Source organism: Lissotriton vulgaris, chromosome 2_1, assembly GCF_964263255.1.
Source record: "Lissotriton vulgaris chromosome 2_1, aLisVul1.2, whole genome shotgun sequence".
Taxonomy (NCBI): Eukaryota; Metazoa; Chordata; class Amphibia; order Caudata; family Salamandridae; genus Lissotriton; species Lissotriton vulgaris.
In genome coordinates, this window is record NC_141687.1 from 1,693,627,724 (window position 1) to 1,693,653,626 (window position 25,903).

The 25,903-nt window shown below is 47.2% G+C and overlaps 1 protein-coding gene across 1 annotated transcript in view; it reads left to right on the plus strand.

Annotated features, from left to right (window-relative positions):
* Window positions 1–25,903, plus strand: part of LOC147733118 (uromodulin-like) — a 279,622-nt gene that overhangs the window by 89,383 nt on the left and 164,336 nt on the right. Inside the window, exon 4 of the mRNA XM_086955817.1 lies at window positions 10,027–10,253. Coding sequence (XP_086811943.1) covers window positions 10,027–10,253 — 227 coding nt within the window. The remainder of the gene's footprint in view (window positions 1–10,026; window positions 10,254–25,903) is intronic.

The following is a 25,903-nucleotide window of genomic DNA, read 5'->3' on the forward strand; positions in this document are numbered from 1 at the left end:
TTTATTTGGTATGTCAGACTTTATTCTCATATGACTGAGGAGAATATAAGCGTTCATCCTCATCTGTTGCCCTTCTGTAATGGGTCCGCTGAATTGGATTTGCTGCTGCAGATAAGATCGTAATAGGAGCTGTACAAAAGTCAGACCCAACAGTGATACTTCCTCACTGGATCAGCTGGCAGACTGGTCCTGGTTCCACAATGGCTGTCTGTTAGAAACTGGGCTGTAGTTTGACTAGGTTTGAGCCCTAGTCAAGCAGCAACCACAATCCTTGTTAGGGTTAACAGCAGGCAAACCCAAAATTAACCTGTGGTCACCCTCTGGTAGCTTGGCATAGAGCAGTTGGGCTTAACTTTATAGGCAATGTGTAAAGTATTTGTGCAAAACTTCAAACAGTAAAACACTGAAAACACCACACAAAATGATTACACATGAGGTTCGAGAAATAGCACTTAAATTAATAAATAAAAAAGGACCAAAACGACAAACATCCAATAGTTAGAACTTGAGATAATTAATTTCTACATTTTAGGTAAAAAAAAGCACCCAGAAGCAAGACAACTCTATTCAGAATATCTGGTTGCGCTGGACTGGGACAAAGTCAAAAGTTCTGGCCGACCATGATGGACTGCAAGTTTAATACAGGGACCTAGTAAGGCCTGCTGAACAAAAGTACCTTAATCCTGGGTGATTTGACATAGAGAATGCAGTCCAGTCGAGGCTATGCACTGCTCCTGTTCAGTGCAGCAATGGCGATAATTAAGATACGATGAACTGCAATGCAGAGTTTCTTCGTCAAGGCTTCTGTCAACTGAGATGCGAGGACCCTGCTTCAGGAAGAGTGGTGGTTCCAAAGGTGATGCACCGGGTCCCATCAATGCATCAGCTGGGATGCATCAGTGCCAGTCCAAGCAGACTGAATGCATCGCTTCTGATCCATGCAGTAGAAGCGATGTGTAGGTTCTGATCTACGCAGCAGCAGCGATGCGTCGGTTCAACAGTGGTTGCATCAGTTCCGTGGATACAAGCATGTTAAGCCCACTTCCATGAGTACAGTACTGGGGTGGCACCACTTGGAAGTGCAGATGCACAGATGGCAGAGTACAGGTGCAGCAGCAGAGTGGCTGGAAGTCTTTTATGTCCCTGAGATGTTTGATCAGGAAGCCAGCTAGTTAGTCCTTGGACTCACTCTGGGTTCAAGTGATGCAGGTCCAGAACTTCCCATCCAGACAGGGGAACTGCTGACAGCAGGGCAGTACAGCAAGGAAGGAGTCCACAAAGCAGCAGTCCAGCAGAGTGGCAGTCCTTCAACAGCACAGCCATCCTGTTATCTTCCAAGTCCTCGGAATCAGGATGAAATAAGGGCCACCTCCTGATCTAACCGAACCCAGAAGGCTGTAATAGCCTGGGTCGAGGAAGGATCAAGTGAGGGCAGAGGGGAAGGAAACAGGAGGGGAAGGAAGGGGACAGCAGGGAGGGAGATCTGAAACGACAAATACTCGAAACAGCTGTACCCTATACCTGTAACGTAAATAAGAGTAGGCCCTGAAGATACTTCTCTTCCCCTACTATCTGGTCCTGGATATTTGTATGAAGCGTGTGTGATCTCCACCTGAAATACACAATCAGCCGTGACCTTAGCGAGGATAGACCACTCTCCTGTCACTAATGTAATACTATTCCTTAGTACATACCATGAGATATCTGATGGATTGCTGAGAACACGATTCACCATACCAAATCAAGAACCAAGTTGAAATTAAGCGAACCAAACAATAAAGTAAAGAGTTGGGTTACGTCACCCTTACTAAATGTAATTACAGTACCTGGTCGCAGAACCAACCGGTCTGGAAAAGGCAGGAACGTCTACCCACAAGGTGTATGAAAAAACAACAGAGCTCCTCCGCACAAGCCGAAGAAAGAAGGCTCAGCCAACGGGGAGCACCGGGATCTGAAGCACCAGCAACGCTGTACTGGAATGGAATACTTAGCGTCCCCCGCACGAGCCGGTGCAAGAAGGCTCAGCCAACGGGGACGCTATTAGTAAAAAAAAGGATTACTCAGATCGTTCTCCGCACGAGCCGGGGCAAGAAGGCTCAGCCAACGGAAAACACAAAAGAATAGAAACACGCCGTTACTTGGCGAGAAGCACAAGCGGAACACTTGGACCAAGGAAAACAAATGCTTTCCCCGCACGAGCCGATGAAAGAAGGCTCAGCCAACGGGAAAACAACGATGGAAGGATAGCAAGGAGAGGCTCAAGGAAACGAGACGAACAGGAACTCTAATGACGAACAAACACTCCAACGCCGAGTCAGGTACAAAATATCCGACGCCTTGCCTTGCGTCAGCAGATTCCGCCCTTTTATACTCCTCCTTTACCCCAGGGATTCTGGGACATGTAGTCCTGGATAGCAAGAATTGTACATGGAGGCGCTTTCCGACTCCTGACACATCCTTCTTCCTGGCAGAGTCCTCACAGGTCCAGAAGTGTACTGAAATGGTGATGTCAGAGTTCAGTACTTATACCCATTTGGGCCTTTGAAGTAAGGGATACTTCAAAGACAGGTCTTTGAAGTCAACAGAGATCCTTCCTGCCCTGGCTTCAGACTCACTACAGAGGATATGCAGCCCTTTGTGTGTGGACAGGACAAAGCCTATGCAGGTGTGAGGATGGGTCCAGCTCCTCTTTCTCCAATCTTTGAAAGATGGACATCAAGTCCCATTGTGAGTGGGTGTCTAGGGGAAATACAAAAAGCCCAGCGGTTACCCACCTCAGACTGATTAAAGACAGGCAGCAGGCACCAAATGGCTAAAGTAAGAAAATGCCATTCCTCACCTTGATCGAAGAAGTCTGGACGATGAGGAGGACTGAGGCAATTCAAGACTGATGCGAGGGCTGCGAATTTTGAAGCAACTTCTGTCTCAACCGAATGGGAATATCAGACAGCAAAATCGGAGCGAGTTAATATATTGTGGTGAGCATTTGCCCCACTATGGCCACTACCATTTGAATTTAAATTTTTGGGGGCGCCATTATTTTGATTGCTGTTCTGGAACATATGCCTTTGTTCCCAATTTTCAGCGTCATCAGTACACATAAGAACTCACGTCCTGAAGATGGTCTTATAGATGCCTTCACAAAAAAGACGAAACGTCGACAAACGGACCCATTTTCTCTGTCCTTATCATTTCCGGAATTGTTCATTCGATAGCCAATAATGTTTCTCCTGTAATTTAATATGTGAACTGGGTTACCGCAAAAGTGTTCTGGATAAAAATGTTATAGGAGAGAATATCAATCTCAGTAGCTTTTGCTTCATGTGATTTGTTATGTATACCCTTATATATAAAACAATCTTTTACATAAATCTGGACTTTTACTAAGTATACACTTGGGTGAATTGTTTCTTTCAAGCTGAGTTTTGTCCAGCTTTATGTTTGATTTATTACATAATTATATAATTCACTTTTACATTTGATTGGAATAAGCCACCATTTTGCGCTTAATAATAATCTACGTTCTGAAATCACTGAAGACTTAGACATTTAAACAAAACCCTTGAAGGCAACTATTACCATATTTTGTGTACTACCTAAGCCTCCATGGGTCTATTGGGTTCCCCGTTTGTTGTTTTGTATAACTTTCTAACAGTGGCATTTTCTGAACTGTAATTTAAAATCAGAATTCATTAAAAGTTTGGAATTTAAATTAGGATTCCAGAGACCCCAGAGGAATAGTTTGTGTCAATGAGAAGCTCTAGTTGTGAGCACTACTGCCGCTTTTATTTTGTTACAGGGGGCCAATATTGCAGCACCGCTGCAAAATTGGCCCCCAGTGACAAAGCTGCCCCCCACAGCTACAAAAGCAGCCCTCACCACTTCGGACCACTGGGGAAACACTCGGTGCCCGCCACGGCCCTCCGGCCCTGCTGAGAGGGCATGTAAAATGTAAAAGTACATGCTCTGCCTTTTAAACATATGGCACCCTGCCCTTTGTGTTCCTAAGGGCCTACCATAGGGGTGAATTATATGTATAAAAAAAAGATTTGGGCCTGGCAAATGGTTTATTTAGCTGATTGTCATGGCAGTGCAAAACATAACACACAAACTCTGAAGTGGCAGGCCTGAGAGTGGGTGGTCATTGGTAGCATTTAACTTACATGCCCAGGGTACAGGGGGTACCACTTTACTAGGGACCTAATTCCAACTGGGGATGAACCAATGTTACCATGTTTAGGGGAGAGAACATAAGCACTTTACCACTGCTTAGCAGTGGTACAGTGCACAGAGTCTTAAAGCCAGCAAAACTAGGTCGGAAAAGTGGTGGAGGTAGGCAAAAGGTTGGAGGGGAGACACCCCAAGGTTGTCAGTTCTAGCACTGTCCAGGCAGATAGTCTTGTTATAATTTCCAAGTCCTTGCTTTTAGTGTTTCATTGATGCATGAAAAGTAACACTAACTTGCCATTGAAACACTGAATTAGAATGATTGTTTCACAGTTAAAACCTCTCCTTTTACACTCCAATAGTTGTACCGACCTTGTATTTACATAACATAACATAACATAACATGTGTATTTGTAAAGCGCACGTTCACCCAGCGGTTTCTTGGCGCTGAATAACAGATGTTTATTGTTACCCAACTCAATGGTACTCATTTTATCGACCTCAGATGGATGAAAGGCTGAGTGGACCCGCCGGGATTTGAACCTGTGACCATGAGGTCGAACACAGGCCCCTGCAGTGGACGCATTAGTCCACTGAGCCACCAGACCCGGCGTAAAACTAGAGGCTGGAGGCAGAAGCCATGTGTTGCCTAACGACGTGTGCGGATAATGCTTCAGACCACTGTGCAAACTGCTTCTCCTGGAAGTGCTCATATTTGTAGACACGTCTAACATTTCAGTAGGTCTTACGGAATCTGCGGACAGCTGTAGTTGAGCACAAAGCATCTCATTCCTCACCCTTTCTGAGCCAAAGGGATTTTTGGTCTTAGCTTCTCATTGCTGCCTTTGATTTCCTGTCTGTCTGTCAAAGGGTGCATGGCCATGCTTCATGGCTGCATTCGTAAGTTGCCTAATGTGTTTTCTTACCTTTTAATATTTTCATACAATTGCCCCTTCCACTCCTCCTCCGACACATTCACATACGTCCCCATCCACCGGTCTATACATCCTTCTCCTACTTTCTCCTCATTCTCTACTATTCCCCTCTTCCTTCATCCATTCTCTCTCCTAAATCCTTTTTCCATACCTTATCTACGTCTGTTCTTCTTTCCATTCCACCAATCCTCCATCCATCCTCCTTTTGTAATTCTCACTTCCCTCCTTTGTCCGTTTTTTTCTTTCCTCCTTTACTCCTCCTAAAATTCTCAGCGTTCTTCGACATCCTCCTTTCGTTTTTCCTTCTCATTACTTCAGTCATTCTTGTCACTATTATGTACATAGCAGAGGCCACCCCGCAGGGATCCACAAGGGCCGGCGCCATAACGACCGCCTGAGCCCCCAAGGAATGGATCTGGTTTGCGCTGGTCAGCGGTGCCGGGAATGGCAGCGCGGTGAAAAGCGCCCAAGGCCCTCTCCTCACCCCTCCCCCCTCCCCAGGAACAAAGGGAAGAAGGAAAGGGGGAGGGGAGGGGGATATAAGGTGACGCTCCCCCTGGGCAGCTCACCTTTTACATCAGAGAGCTGGGAGAGCGGCACCAACATTTTTGAGTCCCACCCACCCACACCTACAACAGTAGCGGCGTAGTGCTGACACGGACGAAACTAACTAAGGGTGCAACGATAGGCAATGGAGACACACCGGGCGGTGTGTGGGAGTAAGACGAATCACTTCTGGCTGCCTCATGGCTGAGTGCAGTGGTCTAACACAAGGGGGTAGCAAATGTAGACGGCACTCACAGCCTAGCCCCCGCCAGACAGCAGGGCACAAGAGAGTCCAGCATGGTAGCGAGATGAGGCCTAACTCTGGGGAAGAGGCTACCCCCATGCAAGGAGAGCGTAAATCCAACCAAAAGGGGCAGAAACAGAAGGTGTATTGGTTTGTGTTAGACCTGACACCCTTGGCGTGGTTTTCCCCCATCTTTTTGCCTCTGCCTCCTGTATTTTTGATGCTGTGCTGGATTTCGTTTTTGCTGGTTTAGATGCTTTGGACACTCTGCCACTGCTGATCAGTGCCAGAGTGTAAGTGCTCCCTATATAAATTGTCATATTGATTGGGTATACCTGATTGGCATTTTTGTATCACCATGAATTCCCTAGTAAAGTGCACTGTATGTGCCAGGGCTGGTGATGACAGATGCTGCTAGTGGGCCTGCAGCGCAGATTGCGCCACCCACATAAGTAGCCCTAAAATGGTGTCTCAGGCCTGCCAGCGCAGTGCCTGTGTGCAGTTAGTGGACTGCTATGTCCGCCTGGCCAGTGTCCCCACTGGCTGGGCCTAACCCTTCCCTGTCTGTGCACATCAGTCACCCCTATGGAATGCTCAAGGTACCCCCCTGGGCAGGGTGCAGTGTATGGGTAAGGTAGAGCATGTACTAGTGCAGGTAACATGCTCTGGTAGTGAGCAGCAGCCATTTTGTGTGCTCACTGCTGCAAGGTTATCTTGCTCCATAGATTAACATGGGGGAGGCTGGTCCCAATGGATACCAGCCTATCTTCCCATAGGAACAAGATGGGACATAAGTGATTGATATCCCTGAACTCAGAATTTAATACCACATCTTTTAGGAAAGGTTGTTTTTAAATTCTGTGTTTGAGAATAGTACTTTTAGAAAGAGGCTGTTCTCTTGTCTAACCTTTCTGTGTGCCTGGGACTGTTTGTGGATTGACTGTCTGGTTTGAGGGTGACAGGGGCTGCAGAGCCCCCAGGAGGTTGTCTGAGTCAGCCCGTGGATGAAAGGTTGCATCTGCTGCCAAGGAAGTGGGAGGAGATAGCACCTGGGAGTGACTAGACTGTGCCTGCCTGACCACAATGCTGGCTCCACCTCCCGCAGGGCGACTGTCATCTCTGTCCCTGATACTGAAAGAAAGAAGGAAGCCAGGAAGCCCAGGGGCTCTAGCAACACCCAGAACTGGTTTAGACCGGGCTCAGGGCCCACTTGCACAAAGACTTCAAAGACTTGTTGGGGTATAAGAGAAGGACCCCTGACAACAGAAAATCAGATTCTACAATCAAGAGGAACCTCTGCTGGAAGAAGGACTGCTGGAGAACTGAAGGAAGATTGCCTTGCTGTGTGCTCTAAGGGCAGACCTGTTCTGCTGACCAACTGAAGCTGAGGAGAAGAGGGACTTTGCTGTGTGCTGTGACCCTGCCTGCTTGACCTACAAAGACTTTGCTGTGTGCTGTGTCTTCTAACTGGATCTCCAAGGGCCTGAGAAGAGCTGGCCTCCTGTTTGGTAACTCAGGGACAGAAAGGTTACCAAAGACTGCAAAGCTCTGCTGTGTGCTGCAGAGATCGTGAGCTGTTTGCCTAGACCGTCGATCATCTGCCCGTGTGGAGCACTGGCTGCCCTCTGTTTGGCTTGAGAGCACTGCGCTGAGCATCGCCTGCCCACCAGCTGCTGTGCCGTAGTATCGACGTGCTCATCGGCACTTGGGAAGTGGTGGCAGTGAGCACGAAGGCATCCCCAGGACGAAGGAATCCTTGTTGAGGATTTGCGATACTCAGATCGCCCTGCTGACCCTGGGCGCGTTAAATTCATTTGCCCGCAATTCACCGCCGTGGCCCGGGGGCCTGAAACTGATCAGAGTGTTCCCAAGAGCTGCAGAGAAGAAAAAAAAGAGACCGCGACCTGATTGGTCGAGCCACGAGAGGAGCGGCGCTCTGATTGGCCTGTGCCGTAGGCCTGCCCCGAGAGCGGCGCTGTGATTGGCCGAGTCGCCCTGCAAGTGCTACGCGTCACAGGGGCCTGGCCCAGGAGCCGTGCTGTGAGTGGCTGACTCCTGGAAGCTGTGCATCTTCATCGAGGGGCTCGTCTACCCAGCCGCGCAACGATTGGTCCCCGTGCCCGGGACCTCTGAGGAAGCCGCCGAGAGCCTTGTTGGGAGCTCCGAAGCCGGGGAAGACTGACCCGACCTCGCCGAGGGAGCGACGTGAGTACTCTCTGCCCCTGGCCTGCTGTCCCTGCGCAGGAGCGCCAAGCTAGCTCCCCGCCGCTCCCCGAGGATCTGAGAGCGGGCGGAGGGTTGCTGGGACCGGCGGGGGCGGGGAGAGAGTCTGTTCTGTTCGGCACAGTGGTGCCTGATTAACCAACAGCGAGGCACGCATTCGCCTTGCTCGGGCCCAGTGAATCGAAGAACTCATCAGTTTAGTGAATTACACGCTGGCATTGATTTCACCACTCGTTTTAAGAGCTAAATTGAAATAAGTCAGTAGCATTATTTTTTAACACTGATTTAAGAGACTTGAGACTGATTTTTATATAAGAACTTCCTAATTACAAGTGCAACCATCAAGATTAAGTGCAACCTTTCTTCAAAGAAGCAACAATTGTGTATTGTTGATTTTTAATTCCTGCAAAAAGATAAAGCTATATTTTTATAAATATACTTACCTGTGTGGTCTCAGTTTGTGGTGGATGGGGGATCATTATTTGTGTTAAGTGCATTTATTAAACACATTGCCTAGGGGATAAGCCTGTCTGCTCGAGCCAAGCTACCTAGAGGGGGAGTAGGGGTTATCTACTTTGTGTACTTCTTCACCCTGACTGGAAGCAAGGGTCCCTACTTGGTCTAAGGTACTTACCTCTGCCAATTAGAGACCCCCAGATCTAACAGTTTGGTTAGGTAAACACACTAACAGGGCGGTGTGTAAAAGGAGGGCCACTCACTTTAGGATGCCTCATGGCTGGGTGAGTACGCCTCACAAAAATCGGGGTAGCAAACGGAGACGGCACTCGCAGCCCAGCCCCCACCAGACGGCAGGGCGCAGGTGAGACTAGCCAGGTAGTGAGTTGTGGTCTGGCTCTGGGAAAAGCCTACTCCCCACACGCAAAGGGGCGTGGAAAACAACAAAGAACAATCTACAAGCTGTCAGGGGGATTTTGGACACTAGGATATGCAATTGAGCAAAAGACAAACCAGTGATTTATGGCCAGCCGATGATTTATGGCTGATGATTTATGATGTCCATGCAGAATGATTTATGGCAATAGAATGATGACAGATTTGTGACTGAATGATTTATGGCATCCCAATAATTTATGACCGTGATTTATGGCGGCTGATTAACGATGATCAGGCAAAGCGATTTATGGCAACAAAATGATGACAGACTTGTGACAGAATGATTTATGACACATGATGATTTATGACCCATGATTTATGAGGACCACTGAGTGATATCCAATTGTGATAATGTATGAAAATGATTTATGACCGCGGCCTGAGAAGGTGTCCAGGGGTGTTGTACAGATATGACGTATGTAATGAGTAATAAAACTGCTGCAACAACCCCACAAAATTAATGACTTTTGGCTCTGTGTAGTAATACAGATACACATGTATGGTACGGTTCCGGGTATGGGAACAGTGCGGCTGTTATTCTCCTCTGTTTTAAGGTGCTGCTGCTACCCTTGATTTACAGAGAATAATGTGTAACAGATGGAGGGTCTGGGTACAGGGATGTCGAAGAGTCTCCTCAATTTTTCCATGCAGGTCTGTGGTCACGACATACGCCAACTGTACAAAAAAATGTATATTGTGCACCTGCAAGAATAAAAGTAGCAGAGATCTGTTCCCAGTAGTTCCCACTGTCTTCAACCACTGATTTTACTGTCACATATATAGGGGCAAAGCTTGTAATTGACAGCGTGCGTCTATGCCTGACTCCAAGTCAAAAGCTGTACTCACCACAAACATCCTGACACGACAAACAAGGAAAACCAATGTGCGTTTCGTGATTGCTCTGGTTCCATATTTGCAGTCTCTTGAAAAGGATATGTCTTAGTCCTGGCCCGCCGCAGTGCTAAATAATCTGTATCTGTATTCGATTAATAATCATCTGATCCTGTTTTGTTGCAGATCGGAGTGAGGCTGTCCCCACTATTCAATGTGAACGTTCAACAATGACTGTGTCTTTTAAGAAGTGCCTGCTGGAGAGGTTCAAGTACAGCATTCCAGACATGCACTATGCAAATCTTTCGGAGGAGGCCTGCACAAACCCAGGATATCTGGAAGTGGAGGGAGGTGTAAGTTGGATCAGAGCACAAGCCCCAGCACAGGCGGGATGGTGCGGAAACAATATGACGGTAAGAAGAGAAACACGGTCTGCATTTCAATTGTCCCCGTCAGTAAAAGTGGTTGATCTGTAAACTTCAAGATATTTATCTGCAACTGTTTAAATCGAGAGAGCTCAGAGTAGGAATCCTAGCTCAGGAAATGATTCAGACATTGTTGGTACTCAGATCTTCAGCAAGGAAATATTACAGCAACAGATCAATATGAAATCTAACAGCTCCTAGACACCGACCATAAAAATCTGTTTCTCTAATTCATAGTGAGGCTTTGGTATGAGAAACCAATGATCGCACATCGGATGGTGAAACTACGGTTCAGTGGCAGAACAAAAATCCTTATCCTGGGAAACAGAACCAGATGAAATGTAATAACATAATACAAGAAATGGCTCTGCACCCAAATGCTACGAAAAATGTACAAATTAATCTCTGTGGTAAATGGCTTGTTAATGGAAATTTGTATCCAAAATTGAAATCCGAGGATGTTGCCACATACAGTGCTGAATAAAGATATCAACAATTAATTATGAATGACATTAATGTTCTGTCTCCCAAATAAATCACGTTTTCAGTCAAAGAGCTGGAAAAAATATTCTCCATTTATTCTTTATTCTTTTATTCAAGTTTTCTTTCGTAAAAACACATCACAAAATTGATAGCCGACACAACGGGTTTCGTCGTACACAGGACTTTCCCAAAGCTATAAAAACAAATACAAAACCAATTTTAATATACAAACTATACACGTTAACATTTATTTTTATATTTACAATATATCACAAAAACTATTGAACCAGACTAACACTCTGATAATCTGTATAGAGTGATGTTACTGTTGCAAGGATTCTGCTCCTACACAACTGTGCAAGGAGACCCAAGACCTCAGTGAATTGTGGTATACCAAAAACTCAGCTCAGTACCTAGAAAACCCCAACCAGCTAGCATCAGTGTCACATTAGCTATTCGTCCTTTAGCAAAGTAACCAATGATTAGACAACCCAGAACATGCGACTTAGAATATACTCAGGAATGGTGGGAAATGAGAACACTCTTTCATTATACTCTCATACCAGTCCACAACAGGAGTAAAAAAGAGACACAGGAAAGGTTAAAATATTTATTTTAATGATGTGCTCTCAGGTGCAGTATTTTTGCAAACATAAGCAGACATATGATCAGGAATAATATGGTCAGCATTGCTACAATTCCATAAAACACAAAGGGAGAAATCATATTACAATGATGGTGAAAAGTAACCCTGGGCGGGCAACACGAAGTGGGCTTAGTGTTGCCTACTTCGAAAAGTAGGGGAAGCAGGCAACACTATGCCCACTCCTTGGGCGTAGCGAAGTTGCCCGCCACCCGCCTCCCTCCCGCCCTCCCGAACATAGCTAATTTAATTGAATGGGCAAAGATAAACAAATAAAATACACTTACCTTGTCCGCAGCGTCCAGGGGCTCCCTTTGCTCGTTCACGGCGCCGTCTTCTAACTAATGCGGAAACGTGGGTGGCCGCGCATGCGCATTTCTCGCGAGAAATGCGCATGCGCGGCCGCCCGCGCATTCGCATTGGTTAGAAGACGGCGCCGTGAACGAGCAGAGGGAGCCCCGGGACACCGCATACAAGGTAAGTGTATTTTATTTATTTATCTTTGCCCATTTAATTAAATTAGCTATGTAGGGGGGGGGGGGGGCATGCGGCACATTTTGGGGCTACGCAAAGTGCACAGGTGGGTGTAGTTTCTCGCCCACTTTGCGTAGCTTCGCATTGCCCCACTACGCACACTACGCCCAGGGTTAGTGAAAACAGGTCGTATAGCGCCTAGTTATAACACCCTCCCTATCTAGGAACTATGTTTTATAAACTATAGAAGGTCTCTTAGGCTTGTTTGGGGGACCCCATGACCACTCAGCTCAGCAAGAGTAAATCACATCACGATCAGCAAAAGCTCTCTGCATTACTGGAAATGGAAATCTTCCAAGTGTCTGAAATCATGGCCACAGTGCAATAATAAAGGCGCCAGAATTTCAGTTGGCTCGCAGCTGCCCTGTGTTGTGTCTAAAGATGTGAGCCGATCAGTTCAAACAACATCTAACTTGTTATGATAACCTTGGAGGCTAGGGCACTCTCTGTGCAGAATAGTGTCACGATGTAGGTCTAGGGATGTCGAAACCAAGCCTTTCTCATGTGAAGACATTTGTGCAGCCTAACTTACAAAAACAGCTATATGCAGTGCTGTGTGCAAAAGCAGCAAAAGGTAAAAGGGTGTTTAAACTTCTAATAAGCCATGCTAACATAGCAATGTGTGCAAACCAGGCCTAGCCCACACTACACCCTCCCTTGAACGGAGAACGTACAATAAAAGGGGAAATATTTGAAGAACACAAAGTTCAAGTTTGAATGAGACAGAACAACGTTCAGAAATGTTGCCAAACATGATAATTGATTAATTGGGAGTAAAAATCCGAATTGATACTTATTAAACATATCAAAACATACATGGGTGGCCATGGTGTCAAGAAAACTTCAGTTCAAAAAGAAGAGATTAAAAAATGAGTGAAAAAAAATCATGAGTCCAGTACGTGTCTATAAAGCAGAAAAAAGTGTCACTGTAATCCAACAGCGTATAGGCACAGTACGTTGCAACTGCCTCCAATAGGAAGTCGGTGTTCTCATCAGTGAACATTTCAGCCATATAGTTCAGTAATGGAAAAGAGCATACATGTTCTTCAAAAGTCGGAGCCTCTAGCACCATCAGAGGGCAACTCAGGTGTTCTTCGAGATAACTGCGTGCCAAGAAGTCATGGGCTGCAGTCCATACATTCCAATTGCCTAGGACCCCATGAGCCGCTGCGCTGCCATAATTCCGACACCAGAACAATATAGTTCATGAGCAACTAAGGGGCTCATTAGTACATCATAATCCGGGTAAGGAGACACCGTGTTGCAGAGAGACAAATCAAGAGCCCATTCAAAACTGCCATCCAGGCAGTGGAAAACTGGCTGCAGGCAGTTAAAGTACAAAAACTAGATGGATAAACCTTACACCATGCTCAAAGTAGCCAGAGGTAGCGATCCATAGTATTCAAGCATCCGGTTACGAAGCTGGAGCAGCCGGAGCAGGTTGTCGAGGGGCACAGGATGTGCAACCATTTTTCAACAAGAAAATCAACAGTAGTACACCGGCTCCCAAAGCGAGAATTAACGGGAAACCGCAATACAGGCTGGAAAAAATAGAATGAAAAAATGCCGGTATCACACCAAATATAGTTTGGAATGAGGTCACAAGGCCAGAACGTACTACTTTAAAAAAGTGCGCCAAGCCCGTGGTGGAAGAGGCATTGAATATTGTGTGAATCAGAGCACCAAAATGCAGGGGCAGATCTGTATTTAATAAACCATGTACCTCAGTACGAGTGTTAAAGATGAATGTTTCACGTGCAGATGTCAGGGCGACCTATTTCTGGGACAAAAGAGCCCTTATTCGACTTGTCTTGTTGAACTCTGCATTCGAGGTCATAATAGAAGGCCAGATTGATACATCAAGCCTCCCATGCAGAGGGGGAAACAGAACTTTCGTACAGCAGACAACTTGTTGGGAAACAGTTACTATGTACGGAATTCCCGCTAGCATACCACAGAAATCTTCATTATTTAATAGCAAATAACTACCGTTTGCTAACAATGTGAAAGTCGGGGTAATAGCTAGGTGGGTGTGACTTTTAAAACACATGCCAAATTTGGGGCTGTCATGTTACAGGAACCGTGCAATTGCAGATTCCGACAGACAAATGAGTGATCGGGGGTAGAAGTGCAATCTTCACCTTTTAAATAAACCTCTTTTCATTCCCTCAAGCACCTATATGTAAGGGGGAGATTCCATTCTTCATGGAGAAAAGTACTACCTAAAGGCTCAAATCTGCCTATGGCATAATGTTTAATGCATGCTTCAAAATTCAACCAGAGGGAAAGGGAGAGTTATTAACCCATGGATAAGCCAAACAGCAGAATTAGTTTCGGCCACAGAAAACGTTAAAGGTTCTAACTTTTCAATATGTAACAGAGAAAATGTGGCATCTTTTATTGACATAAATTGTTGTTTGACAGTTAAATTAAAAGGAAAAATAGTGAAGTAGTGTTCATGTAATCCCAAGGCACCTTCCTTGCCTTCAACGTTTGTAAAGTCCATGCAAACTGCATAATAGAACGCAATTGATTTTGACCATGGTATAGCACAGCGACATCTTCTTGTACAATATCAACAACAGATGAAACAATATTATCTAATGTGTAAATACAGGAAGAAAGGGTGTTAATGCTATTGTCTACAACTACAAGCACTTTTTCTAAATTAGCTTGATCAATTGCCCTTAACCTAGAAGCAGCTTCAACTTGGGACAACTTCCACACCTCATTGTAAATAGCATAAATCCATCTTTTGGACCTGCCTGTCGCAGGTCCTTTTACAAAGTCATTCAAGTCAATGGTGTCAGTTAATTTGGATAACTGTAATTTTACAGACGCCAAGGGGGATTGCCTCAGCCAACTCTGGCATAACTTGCCTGCAGAATAGGTAGTGTCAGAATGGTCACTCTCAAAATGGGGATCTACTCTAACCTCTGTATAGCCAGGGGTCATCCTTAGAAAATGGAGCTGGCATCTGCACTTTTTTGCCACAGCAGCCAGCCTTTGGGAATCAGACCTGAAATGTTAAAGGATGAGTTTCACACAGGGTCTGTAAATCACTACGGGAAGTACTGGTGGAATTATTCCATAGGGGGTATTCACCCAAATCAGGAAAAGAAGGAGCATTCAATTTTTTAGACGTAGCCAATCCAAAGCAAGAGGTTTGTAAAATAGTCGAATTCAGAAACAACATATGGCTCGGGTTGAGACGTGCACGGTGCAAAGCCTCAGTGCCTTGTACTTGTCAATTTCCAGAAATCCAAACAAATTTAACATCAATAGTATCTTTCCACAGCTCATAGCCCCCTACAGCGAATTGGTCAATAAAGGACTTCGAATACAGTATTTTTCTGTGGGTAGGACTTCTCAGTCATCTTAAAATAAAATGCATCAGGATTCGATTGATTAAAATCAGTAAAGTAAGAAAACCTTTTTAAAAGAGTTTTGGAGCTGCCCTCAACAGAAGCGGGACAATGTTCCCATTGAGTGTAATTAACCACATTCCTAAATGTGTTTGCTTTGTGCAGAAAGTGATTGCCATAGTGTTGGTAACAGAACAAATCAGCGTAATTAGCAGAATCTAAATACCAATCTTCAGCATCAAAGGCAGCATAATATTTCAAATCAGAAAATAGAGCCTCTATGGCTTGGACATCCCAATCATCAGAGCGAATATTTTGTTTAAACACATCCCCCATAGTAACACGAAGTACATTAGGGACATTAATAACCTCTGTGGGTCCATGAATCTGGAATTTGAGAGCAACCCATACAATCCCATCCAAGACAGGCCAAGCAGTGATATTCACAAATGTCTGGTCCCTCTTCATTCTGTGTGATGAGGAGTGGGGTGCCAAAGTTCCATCAATTAGTCTAATCGTAGTTCTTTCTTTGACATAGTGTCCGTTCACAAGACGGAAAAAATACATCACAAATCCAATGGACATGAATAAAAAAATTGAAAAAAGCACCAGACAAATGTAAGTCCAGCAAAAATTGAAACTCTTGAAGGGGACATCGATGTGGTTGAGCCAGTGTCAAATGAAAAACGTGATTAATTAGCCACACAGGTCTCCAAATCAGGCATTGATAAGTCAGTGGGGTAAGTATACTTAGTTTGATTAAGAGGATCACCAGCGTGTGGATTCAATAACAAATTTGTAACTGCATTCATCTCAATGGCAACATCAGACCTGGTGGTAGGTGCCGGAGCCAAAACAGAGTTTTGCAGTGCTGGACAAGAGACTGCAGGTGCCATACTAAGAAGAATCGGCCACTCTGTATAGTTTGACATTGTCAATTGAGATGTACCTGTTCGCCTTTCGTCCAGGAAGAGGAGGTAAAATGAATGTTCTTGAACCCTGCAAGCCAAGCACAGGAACTGGAGCTCGATAGGAGGGGCCGAATTCCTTCTTGTTCTCGACCTTATCTCGGACCAGTTCACCAACTTGGGGTAGCCAGCCAACTATCGGAATCTGCAACCCAGCATCAGATGTGGAGGGCAAGTGTTCCTTTGCAAGAGTGTCACGGGTCTTTTGTAGATTCTGGAAAACAGTACAATGTTCATCTCTGACAAAGGGTGCGGCCGACGCCGCCTGGTCTAGATTCTCAAGGTCTGTAACAAACATTTTGATACCAAAGAGCATTTCATAGGCTGTCCCTCCACCCAGAGACCTTCTAGGGAGATTATTAGGTGCACGCTGAAAGCTATTGAGGTGGGCTAGTAGGTTCCGGTCTGTACCTATTACCCTAGCTGTCAAAGATTGCTTTAAGTCACGGTTCATCCGCTCCAAAATTCTATTGCCCTCAGGCCGATATGGAGACGAAAATTTGACTTGGACCCCAAAAACTCCTGGCATCCTTGTATGCCTTAGAGCACGGGTACTCATAGTACGGCCCGCGGGCCAGGGGCGGCCCGGCAAGCCTTCCCTGGCGGCCCGCGGACCTTGCAGACATGTACCCGTGTTTAAATGTTGTTTTTTTTTTACAGTGTCAGCAAAAACCCCTGCGGCAGCGCTACTCAGACTGCTCCTCTGTGGGGGCCGGACGATTCCCTTCGTAGTCAGAGTGGGGCTCCAGGGGGGCTAAGAGGTGACAAAGCCTCATTAACATATGAAGTGTCTTTTGAAGACGTGTGAAGTGCTCCGGTGAGCCTGGCTGTGTTTGTGGGTGTGCCTGCCCAGAAGCTGTCTCAGCCCGGGCACACACGGGCTAGGTGGAGGGAGGGAGACAGGGAGGGAAAGGGAGGGCGAGAGGCAGGGAGGGAGAGGGAGGGAAGGAGAGTGAGGGAGAGTGATGGCAGGAGAGTGAGGGCAGGAGAGTGAGGGCGAGGGAGAGGTAGAGCGAGGGAAGGAGAGAGTGAGGACGAGGGAGAGGGAGGACGAGGGTGAGGGAGGGAGAGCAAGGGAAGGAGAGAGTGAGGGAAGGAGAGAGTGAGGGAAGGAGAGAGTGAGGGAAGGAGAGTGAGGGAGGGAGTGTGAGGGAGGGAGAGGGAAGGAGAATGAGGGAAAGAGAGAGCGAGGGAAGGAGAGAGTGAGGGAGGTCGAGGGAGAGGGAGGACGAGGGAGAGGGAGGGAGAGCAAGGGAAGGAGAGAGCGAGGGAAGGAGAGAGCGAGGAAGGGAGAGAGCGAGGGAGGGAGAGAGCGAGGGAAGGAGAGAGTGAGGGAGAGGGAGGTCGAGGGAGAGGGAGGTCGAGGGAGAGGGAGGACGAGGGAGAGCAAGGGAGGGAGAGCAAGGGAAGGAGAGAGCGAGGGAAGGAGAGAGCGAGGAAGGGAGAGAGTGAGGGAGGAAGAGAGCGAGGGAGGGAGAGAGAGAGAGAGAGAGTGAGGGAGAGTGAGGGAGGGAGGGAGAGGGAAGGAGAGCGAGGGAAGGAGAGAGCGAGGGAAGGAGAGCGAGGGAGGGAGAGTGAGGGAAGGAGAGAGTGAGGGAGAGTGAGGGAAGGAGGGAGGGGGAAGGAGGGGGATGGAAGGAGGGGAAGGGAAGGAGGGGGAGGAAGGAGAGAGCGAGGGAAGGAGAGCGTGGGAGGGAGAGGGAGGGAGAGTGAGGGAGGAGAGCGTGAGGGAAGGAGAGAGTGAGGGCGAGGAGAGGGCGAGGGAGAGGGAGGGTGAGGGAAGGAGAGAGTGAGTGAGGGAAGGAGAGAGGGAGGGAGGGAAGGAGAGAGGGAGGGAGTGTGAAGGAGGGAGAGGGAAGGAGGGAGAGGGAAGGAGAGTGAGGGAAGGAGAGAGTGAGGGAGAGTGAGGGAAGGAGGGAGTGGGAAGGAGAGAGAGGGAAGGAGAGAGAGGGAGGGAGAGCGAGGGAGGGAGAGCGAGGGAGGGAGAGCGAGGGAGGGAGAGCGAGGGAGGGAGAGCGAGGGAGAAGGAGGGAGGGAGAGGGAGGGAGAGGGAGGGAGGAGAGCGAGGGAGGATAGAGTGAGGGAAGGAGAGAGTGAGGGAAGGAGAGAGTGAGGGAAGGAGAGAGTGAGGGCGAGGAGAGAGGGAGGGCGAGGGGAGAGGGAGGGCGAGGGGAGAGGGAGGGCGAGGGAAGGAGAGAGCGAGGGAAGGAGAGAGCGAGGGAGGGAGAGAGTGAGGGAGGGAGAGAGAGGGAGACCGAGGGAAAGAGGGAAAGGGAAGGAGGGAGAGGGAAGGAGAGAGGGGGAGGGAGAGCGAGGGAGGGAGGGAGAGCGAGGGAGGGAGAGCGAGGGAGGGAGAGCAAGGGAGGGAGAGCGAGGGAGAAGGAGGGAGGGAGAGGGAGGGAAGGAGAGAGTGAGGGAAGGAGAGAGTGAGGGAAGGAGAGAGTGAGGGCGAGGAGAGAGGGAGGGCGAGGGGAGAGGGAGGGCGAGGGGAGAGGGAGGGCGAGGGAAGGAGAGAGCGAGGGAAGGAGAGAGCGAGGGAGGGAGAGAGTGAGGGAGGGAGAGGGAGGGAGACCGAGGGAAAGAGGGAAAGGGAAGGAGGGAGAGGGAAGGAGAGAGGGAGACAGAGGGAAGGAAGGAGAGAGGGAGACAGAGGGAAGGAGGGAGAGGGAAACAGAGTGAGGGAGAGGGAAACTGAGGGAGAGGGAAACAGAGTGTGAGAGAGGGAAACTGAGGGAGAGGCAAACAGAGTGAGGGAGAGGAAAACTGAGGGAGAGGGAAACAGAGTGAGGGAGAGGAAGACAGAGATGGAGAGGTAGACAGAGATGGAGAGGTAGACAGAGATGGAGAGGGAGATATAGAGAGTGAGACATTCAGAGTGAGTGAGGCAGAGGGAGAGAGGGAGTGAGTATGACAGAGGGAGAGAAAGAGTGAGACAGAAGGAGAGAGGGAGTGAGACAGAGGGAGAGAGGGAGCGATACAGTCAGAGTGAGGGAGACAGAGGGAGACAGAGAGACAGAGGGAGAGAGAGGGAGGGAGAGAGAGTGAGGGAGAGAAAGAACGAGAGAGAGAGAGAGAGAGAGAGAGATGTGTGTATGCTGGGTCTGGTGGCTCAGTGGACGAAGGCGTCCGCTGCGGGGACTTGTGATCAACCTCATGGTCACAGTTTTTTTCTTGTTGCTCTAGCCCCGCCCCTTCCCCCCCTGACCCCGCCCCCACCAGTGCGGCCCTCGGACATAAACCACACTGTAAATTTGGCCCCCTAGAGAAAGTTTGTGAGTACCCATGCCTTAGAGGCAAACGCTGGACCCTGGTCGAAATGGAAGGTACCACTTGCAAAAATGTCCACAAAGACACGCAAATCCCTGATGACAGTGCGAGAATCAGCACTCCTTTTGGGCCCCACCAACACAAAGCGCATGCAGGAATCAACTGCAACTAAGATGCAGTACCAGAGGAGAAAGGACCGCAGTGATTTAAATAAACACAACCAAGTGGTCTATTAGATATGTACAACTGAGTCTGAAGCGGGCGTGCAGCAGTGGAAGGCTTAATCTTCTGGCAAATGTCACAATGAAGGACATAATGACGCGTTTGATTGTACGATCCACGCCACCAGTAATGCTGTTGTAGGAGAGATACAGTAGCTGACACGCCGGCATGCGCTGAGGCCATACCCTCGTGAGCCGCTGTTATCAAAGTCTGCCTGCGGTCCGCGTTGGGAATCAACCTGTCATCAACGTCGTTAATTCTCACTTAAGGAACTTTATCAGGGCTTAAATGATAAGATAATTTAGAACAGAAACCTTTCGGGTAATTACCTCCCTTCTCTGTTGCGGCAATAGCTGCCAAGATGTCAACATCAATCTTACTTTTGGAACGTGTAACTATTGCTACTGAATATGTTGCAACTGCTGCCTTGGCGGCTGCATCGGCAAGACTGTTGCCAACAGCGTGAACTCCAAAACGCTGGTGAGCAAGAGTATGAATTACAAACACAAGTGGGAGCCATTCTTTAAGTTCAACCACTCGAACCCAGATCCTTTTATGTTTTATTGTGCAACCTTTGGAATCACAATAGTCATTTTGAGTCCAAAAGAACAAATTGTCATTGTATGATTGCACACAGTAGTAGGAGTCACTTACAACAAGAGTAGTCACACTGAGATCTGCGAACTCCAATGCAAGCATCAGAGCACGAAGCTCTGCCAATTGGGCGGTAGAGTCCCCTAATGTCTGTGTATGCAAGACATCGGACTTGAACTCACCGTCCACCACAGTACCTACCACAATTGCGCAGGCCGCAGAAAAAAAGTGCTTTGAACCCTTTGCGGGCTGCGCTGACTCATCAGTGTAAATGATGCAATGGAAATCCTCCAGTGGGCGCATGGCCAAAGGAGCCGGATGAACAAATTCATACTGTAGAAACTCCTGTGTCTGCAAAGAGGCATCGAAAAATGACCGTGACATCCGGGGATGACAGGGAAGTAGCCCATTGTATCCACCTTGGGTGAAAAGCTTTCGAATTTGGTACAGGATACGGGGTAACAACCAAAATGCGTGTTCCCTGCGACAGTGCACATTCTTTGAGAATCGCCATCTGCACGGCTGTTAAGACGTTTCCACAGTGGAAAACCACAACTCAGCCGAAGTGTACAAGTGTAACTTGTAAGCGAAAGGGACTGTGTCACCCTCATTAAAAGTCAGGTAAGTGAAACCCATCGCCCCAGGGACGATTCTTATCACCAGGTTGGTGTGGTTATCACGAGTCAACAAGAATTTAGATTCTTGATGATCAGCCTGCAGGGATTGCAAAATGGCTGAATGAGCCGGCAGCCAGCAAGTTTTGGAGAAAGCAGGTTGTACCAAATTGTAAAGTGGCTTGATATGCTGGGCATATTCAGGAATGTAAGAACGCCCTAAATTCGAAAAGCCCAGTAAAGACTGTAGATTCTTCAACATTGTAGGAGCGCGCAGTTGTGCGCATTTCTCCAGAAAGTGAGGAGCCAAACCTCAACCTTCATTGTTGAGCTCATAGCCCAGGAGCAACACTGTAAACTATGCAATGTGAGACTTTGCAAAGTTGAATTTGTAACCAAAGTCCGCAAACTGACAAATTATGCGGTCAACGCGACACAGATGCGGCCATAATTCGTCGTCTGTGAGATAAATGTCATCCACATACAAACATGCATTTGGGTCGAGTCCCTCTAAAAGAGAGACTATGTGGGTGGCAAAGATGCCTGGACTGTTCTTATAGCCCATAGTCAAAAGTCGAAATTGGCGTTGTTTGCCACCACTGAAAAAAGCTGTCCATTGACTACTAATAGAAGACAGGTTGTAGGCGAAGAATCCATTGGATATGTCAAGTGTGGTTTTAAACATTTTGTGCACAAGGCTATCCACAAGAGCAGAGCTGTGAGTGTTTTGTTCCGCGCACGCACGACAATGGGAGTTTCAGTGCCGGTAATCCAATACCAAACGGTACGAGCCATCAGGCATAGTCACATTAAAAAGAGGGTTATTCATCGGAGACACACACGATTCAATCACACCTTGATATTTCAATTGTTCAAGGATTTCTGCCACGGGAGCTTTTGCTTCATGCCGCATGGGGAATTGGAGTTGAACCTGTGGCATAGACCGGAATGGTATCTCATGTCGGGGGGGGGAATTTGTCCCATCCACAGTGAGTACAGTACAAAGCTGGTGCAAGCACCTTAGCCCAATCTTCTGCAAAACGCAGGGCCTGTTCCTTCGGCACTGTGTGCCAAACGAGGGAGGATCACCTCCTCCCCTTGCGGAGCAGCTAAGACAAAAGGTGGGGGCCAGTCGACCTCGCCAACAAAATGTCACAAGTAGTAGTTAGATTTTACCCCCAAAAACCTTTTATAGTACGTTGTATTAATTAATCAATTAAAAGGTCAATTTCAAAAAGCCTTCCAGGGGGAGCCACTCTAGTGTCAGCTGTCTCAACAACAACGAACATGTCAGTCGCTGTCACCTTCAGCAGTGGACGCAGCGACTCTTGCACTATGGTATTCTCCGCCGCGCTGTCCAACGTCAGCGCCCATGTCAGATTCGGAAACTGGGTTCTCACTAACTGTGGAATATCTCGTGTCAAAGCTGCAACTTTCTTCTTTTGAAACTGAGGTCTTTGAGGCAGTGAGTCGTCCTGCTTGCCTTTACCGTCAGCCTTGCGGGGCTGCTCACGGCTCTGTTAGGCACCCTGTCCTCTGCTTCCTCCACCTGTTGGTGAGACCGATGTTTCCTGCAAAGGGCAAGGAGAAGGTTGATCAGGAACCTGGAAACTATCAGGTGACTTAATCGTAGTGCAGTCACGCAACTCATATGTACGCTCCGTAGGCGCAGGTATCGGAGAAACTGGATGGGACCCCTGTTTCTGTTGCTGTTTCCCCTGTTTCTTATTCTTACTCCAATTTTGTTTCGGAACTTTCTGGCGATCATCTTTATCACAATTCGCCGAGTGAGTTTGCTGCGGCGTTTGTTTTTTAGCAAAAGACTTAACACCCAAACTATTACGGCCAATGGTCTTATATACTGCAGTAATAATGTTCGGTAACTGACGGGACTTCTCTGCCTCGGGGACATCGTGCAAAGCATTAGACACCTGGAAGCTTGCAGCATTTCCCTTAACATTAGCAAGGATCGGATCAGAAACTACGTCAAACCCTCCAACGAGTCTCATTCCCAAATTTAACAGCCGCCTCCGGCCCGTGTTCATCCTGAACATGCTTAATGATGGAGGGTAGGACAGCCATAGAAGGTGTGCCAAAGCACCTAGTATAGACTGTTGCAAAAATCATACCCCATGTGGTACTGTCAGTCACTTCCGGCTCTAAGTCTTTCTGCAAACTTATGGTAAGGATCCAGTATTTCTCCACAGGAGTGGTGTTAGGAAATACTGCCTCCAGTTGCTCAAATTTCTCGGCAAGCCAGAAAGGCATCTCATCCTTATCCTGGGGATGCTTGCCCATAACCGCATTAACCATAGTGGGACTAAGCTTCCTTCCATTCGGCCCAACTGGATGCGCTGCACCTCCAGGTGCCCCACCCGGGAGGTTGCGGGAAATGTAATGAACTAAGGCCAGTACAACCTCTGCAGCATAGGTATAAAGGGGCCTCAAATCAGCAACTGTACATCGCGCCACATCTGGGTGCGGGGTAAATTCAGCCAAAACAGGCCAAGAAGCACCTGGAATGGACAACGGTCCTAATCTAACCGCCGTTAGAGTGTGGGGGAGGGCACCATTAAATCAAACTCTGTGCTGACAAGCAGAAATCGGAACCTCCTGTGTCCTATAAGGAGGGTACTCCCTGGGCATGGCAGTGGGGGTGTATGTATCGAACACGTTAGTATTATCATCGACCGCAGGAAATGTAACCCAAGAGTAAAACAGCTCAAACGGGTAAGCTGCGTCTGCACATGCAACAAAAACGACCATCATGCCTTCCAAGGACATATTATAACCCTGCAAATGATTGCGTACCGCCATCCTGTTATGCTTGGGATGTCAACGGCAGCCATTACCACACAGAAAAGAGATTAGTACAATGCAAAGAAATATAGCACAACTGAACTCAATAGAAACCATTTTAAATTATCAAACTTGAAAAGACCTATTTAACTATAGGTAGGTTTATATCTCACCACTGTCATCCGGAAACAATAGTGAGGGGGTCGTGGACTGATAAAAGCACTACTCGAGAGTCTCAAATTAAGACCACAACGTTAGATGCGCCATGTTGCAAGGATTCTGCTCCTACACAGAAGTGTGCACAGAGACTCAGGACCTCAGTGGACTGTGGTGCAGCAAAAACTCACCTCAGTACCTACAAAACCCCAACCAGCTAGCATCAGTGTCACATTAGCTCTTCGTCATATAGCAAATTAACCAATGATTAGACAACCCAGAACATGAGACTTAGGATATACTCAGGAATGGTGGGAAATGAGGACACTCTTTTGTTATACTCTCATACCAGTCCACAATAGGAGCAACACAGAGACACCGAAAAGGTTAAAATATTTATTTTAACGACGTGCTCTCAGGTACAGTATCTTTGCCAACATAAGCAGACATATGATTAGAAATAATATGGTCAGCATTGTTACAATTCCATAAAAGACAAAGGTAGAAATCATATTACAATGATGGTGAAAACAGGTCGTATAGCGCCTAGTTATAACACCCTCATTATCTAGGAACTATGTTTTATAAACTATAGAGGGTCTCTAAAGGCTTGTTTGGGGGACCCCATTGACTCTCAGCCCAGCAAGAGTGAATCACATCAGGATCAGCAAAAGCTCTCTGCATCACTGGAAACTGAAATCTTCCAAGTGTCTTAAATCATGGCTACAGTGCAATAATAAAGGCACCAGAATTTCAGTGGGCTCGCAGCTGCCCTGTGTTGTGTCTAAAGACGTGAGCCGATCAGTTCGAACAAAACCTACCTTGTTATGATAACCTTGGAGGCTTGGTCACTCACTGTGCTGAGTATGGTCACAATGTAAGTCTAGGGATGTCGAAAACAAACCTTTCTCATGTGAAGACATTCGCGCAGCATAACTTACAAAAACAGCTATATGCAGTGTCATGTGCAAAAGCAGCAAAAGGTAAAATGGAATTTAAACTTCTCATAAAATATGCTAACATAGCAATGTGTGCAAACCAGGCCTAGCCCACACTACATTACACAATTTCTTCAGGAGGAAAGTTTTCTTTCACCTATAATACGATTCAAGTGAGACAGTTTTAATGCTATATCCTGTATCCTGTATTGGAGAAGTGTGGCTCACTGGTTTGAGGCGGCAGACCCTGAAGCAGAGGTCAGGCCCGGGAACAGGGTTCAAGTCCCGACGTGACAGGATCTTGGGCTCAGTGTCCGTGGACTCGATATTTCTCACTTCAATGTCTACTCTAATCATGGGTCCCACTCTGCAACTCTGGGCAATAGCTTGCTTAACCTCCACTACGACCCCAACAATGCTGGGATGCTCGGCTTCACCTTGGGGGTGCCCAGGAATTGGCACTTCACAGGGAAAGCCAGGATGGGTTCCACAGTGATATTCATACAAGCGCTTTGAGACCCCCCTGGGGGTGATATGTGCGCTATACAAATACAATCTATACTAACAATCCTTTAAAAATGATTATGTCAAACAGTCTTTGTCTTCCTTCCCACACTCAAGTTTTAAACTGTTTGATACTCATACTTCAGCTATCTATAGCACATATACTTACTCCCTTTTGCAATCTAATTCTATCTCTCATTTATTCTCTACTATACTTACTCTTCTCCTATACTTTCCTACTGTCACATACTGACACAAAAATAGGTCTACCTTTGACATACTCTCATCAGCATCTCTATGTTAAGTTAGCCCCTATTACCTTAGGTGGCTAGTGACAATCCACTGTTGGGTTCAGAGGCCACCTCATATACCTCGGGCTTAGTGGCACTGCACCTGCTATAATGTTGATAGATATCCCCTGCTGGCTCGTTTCTAGGTCTAGGCTGTTGAAAGACCTATTAAATTCAGCACAAATACTTACAGTGGGCTTAGGTCAGTGCCTTGTTAATACGTTCTTAGTTTTCATGTAAATCTCATTTGCTTGTTTTTAT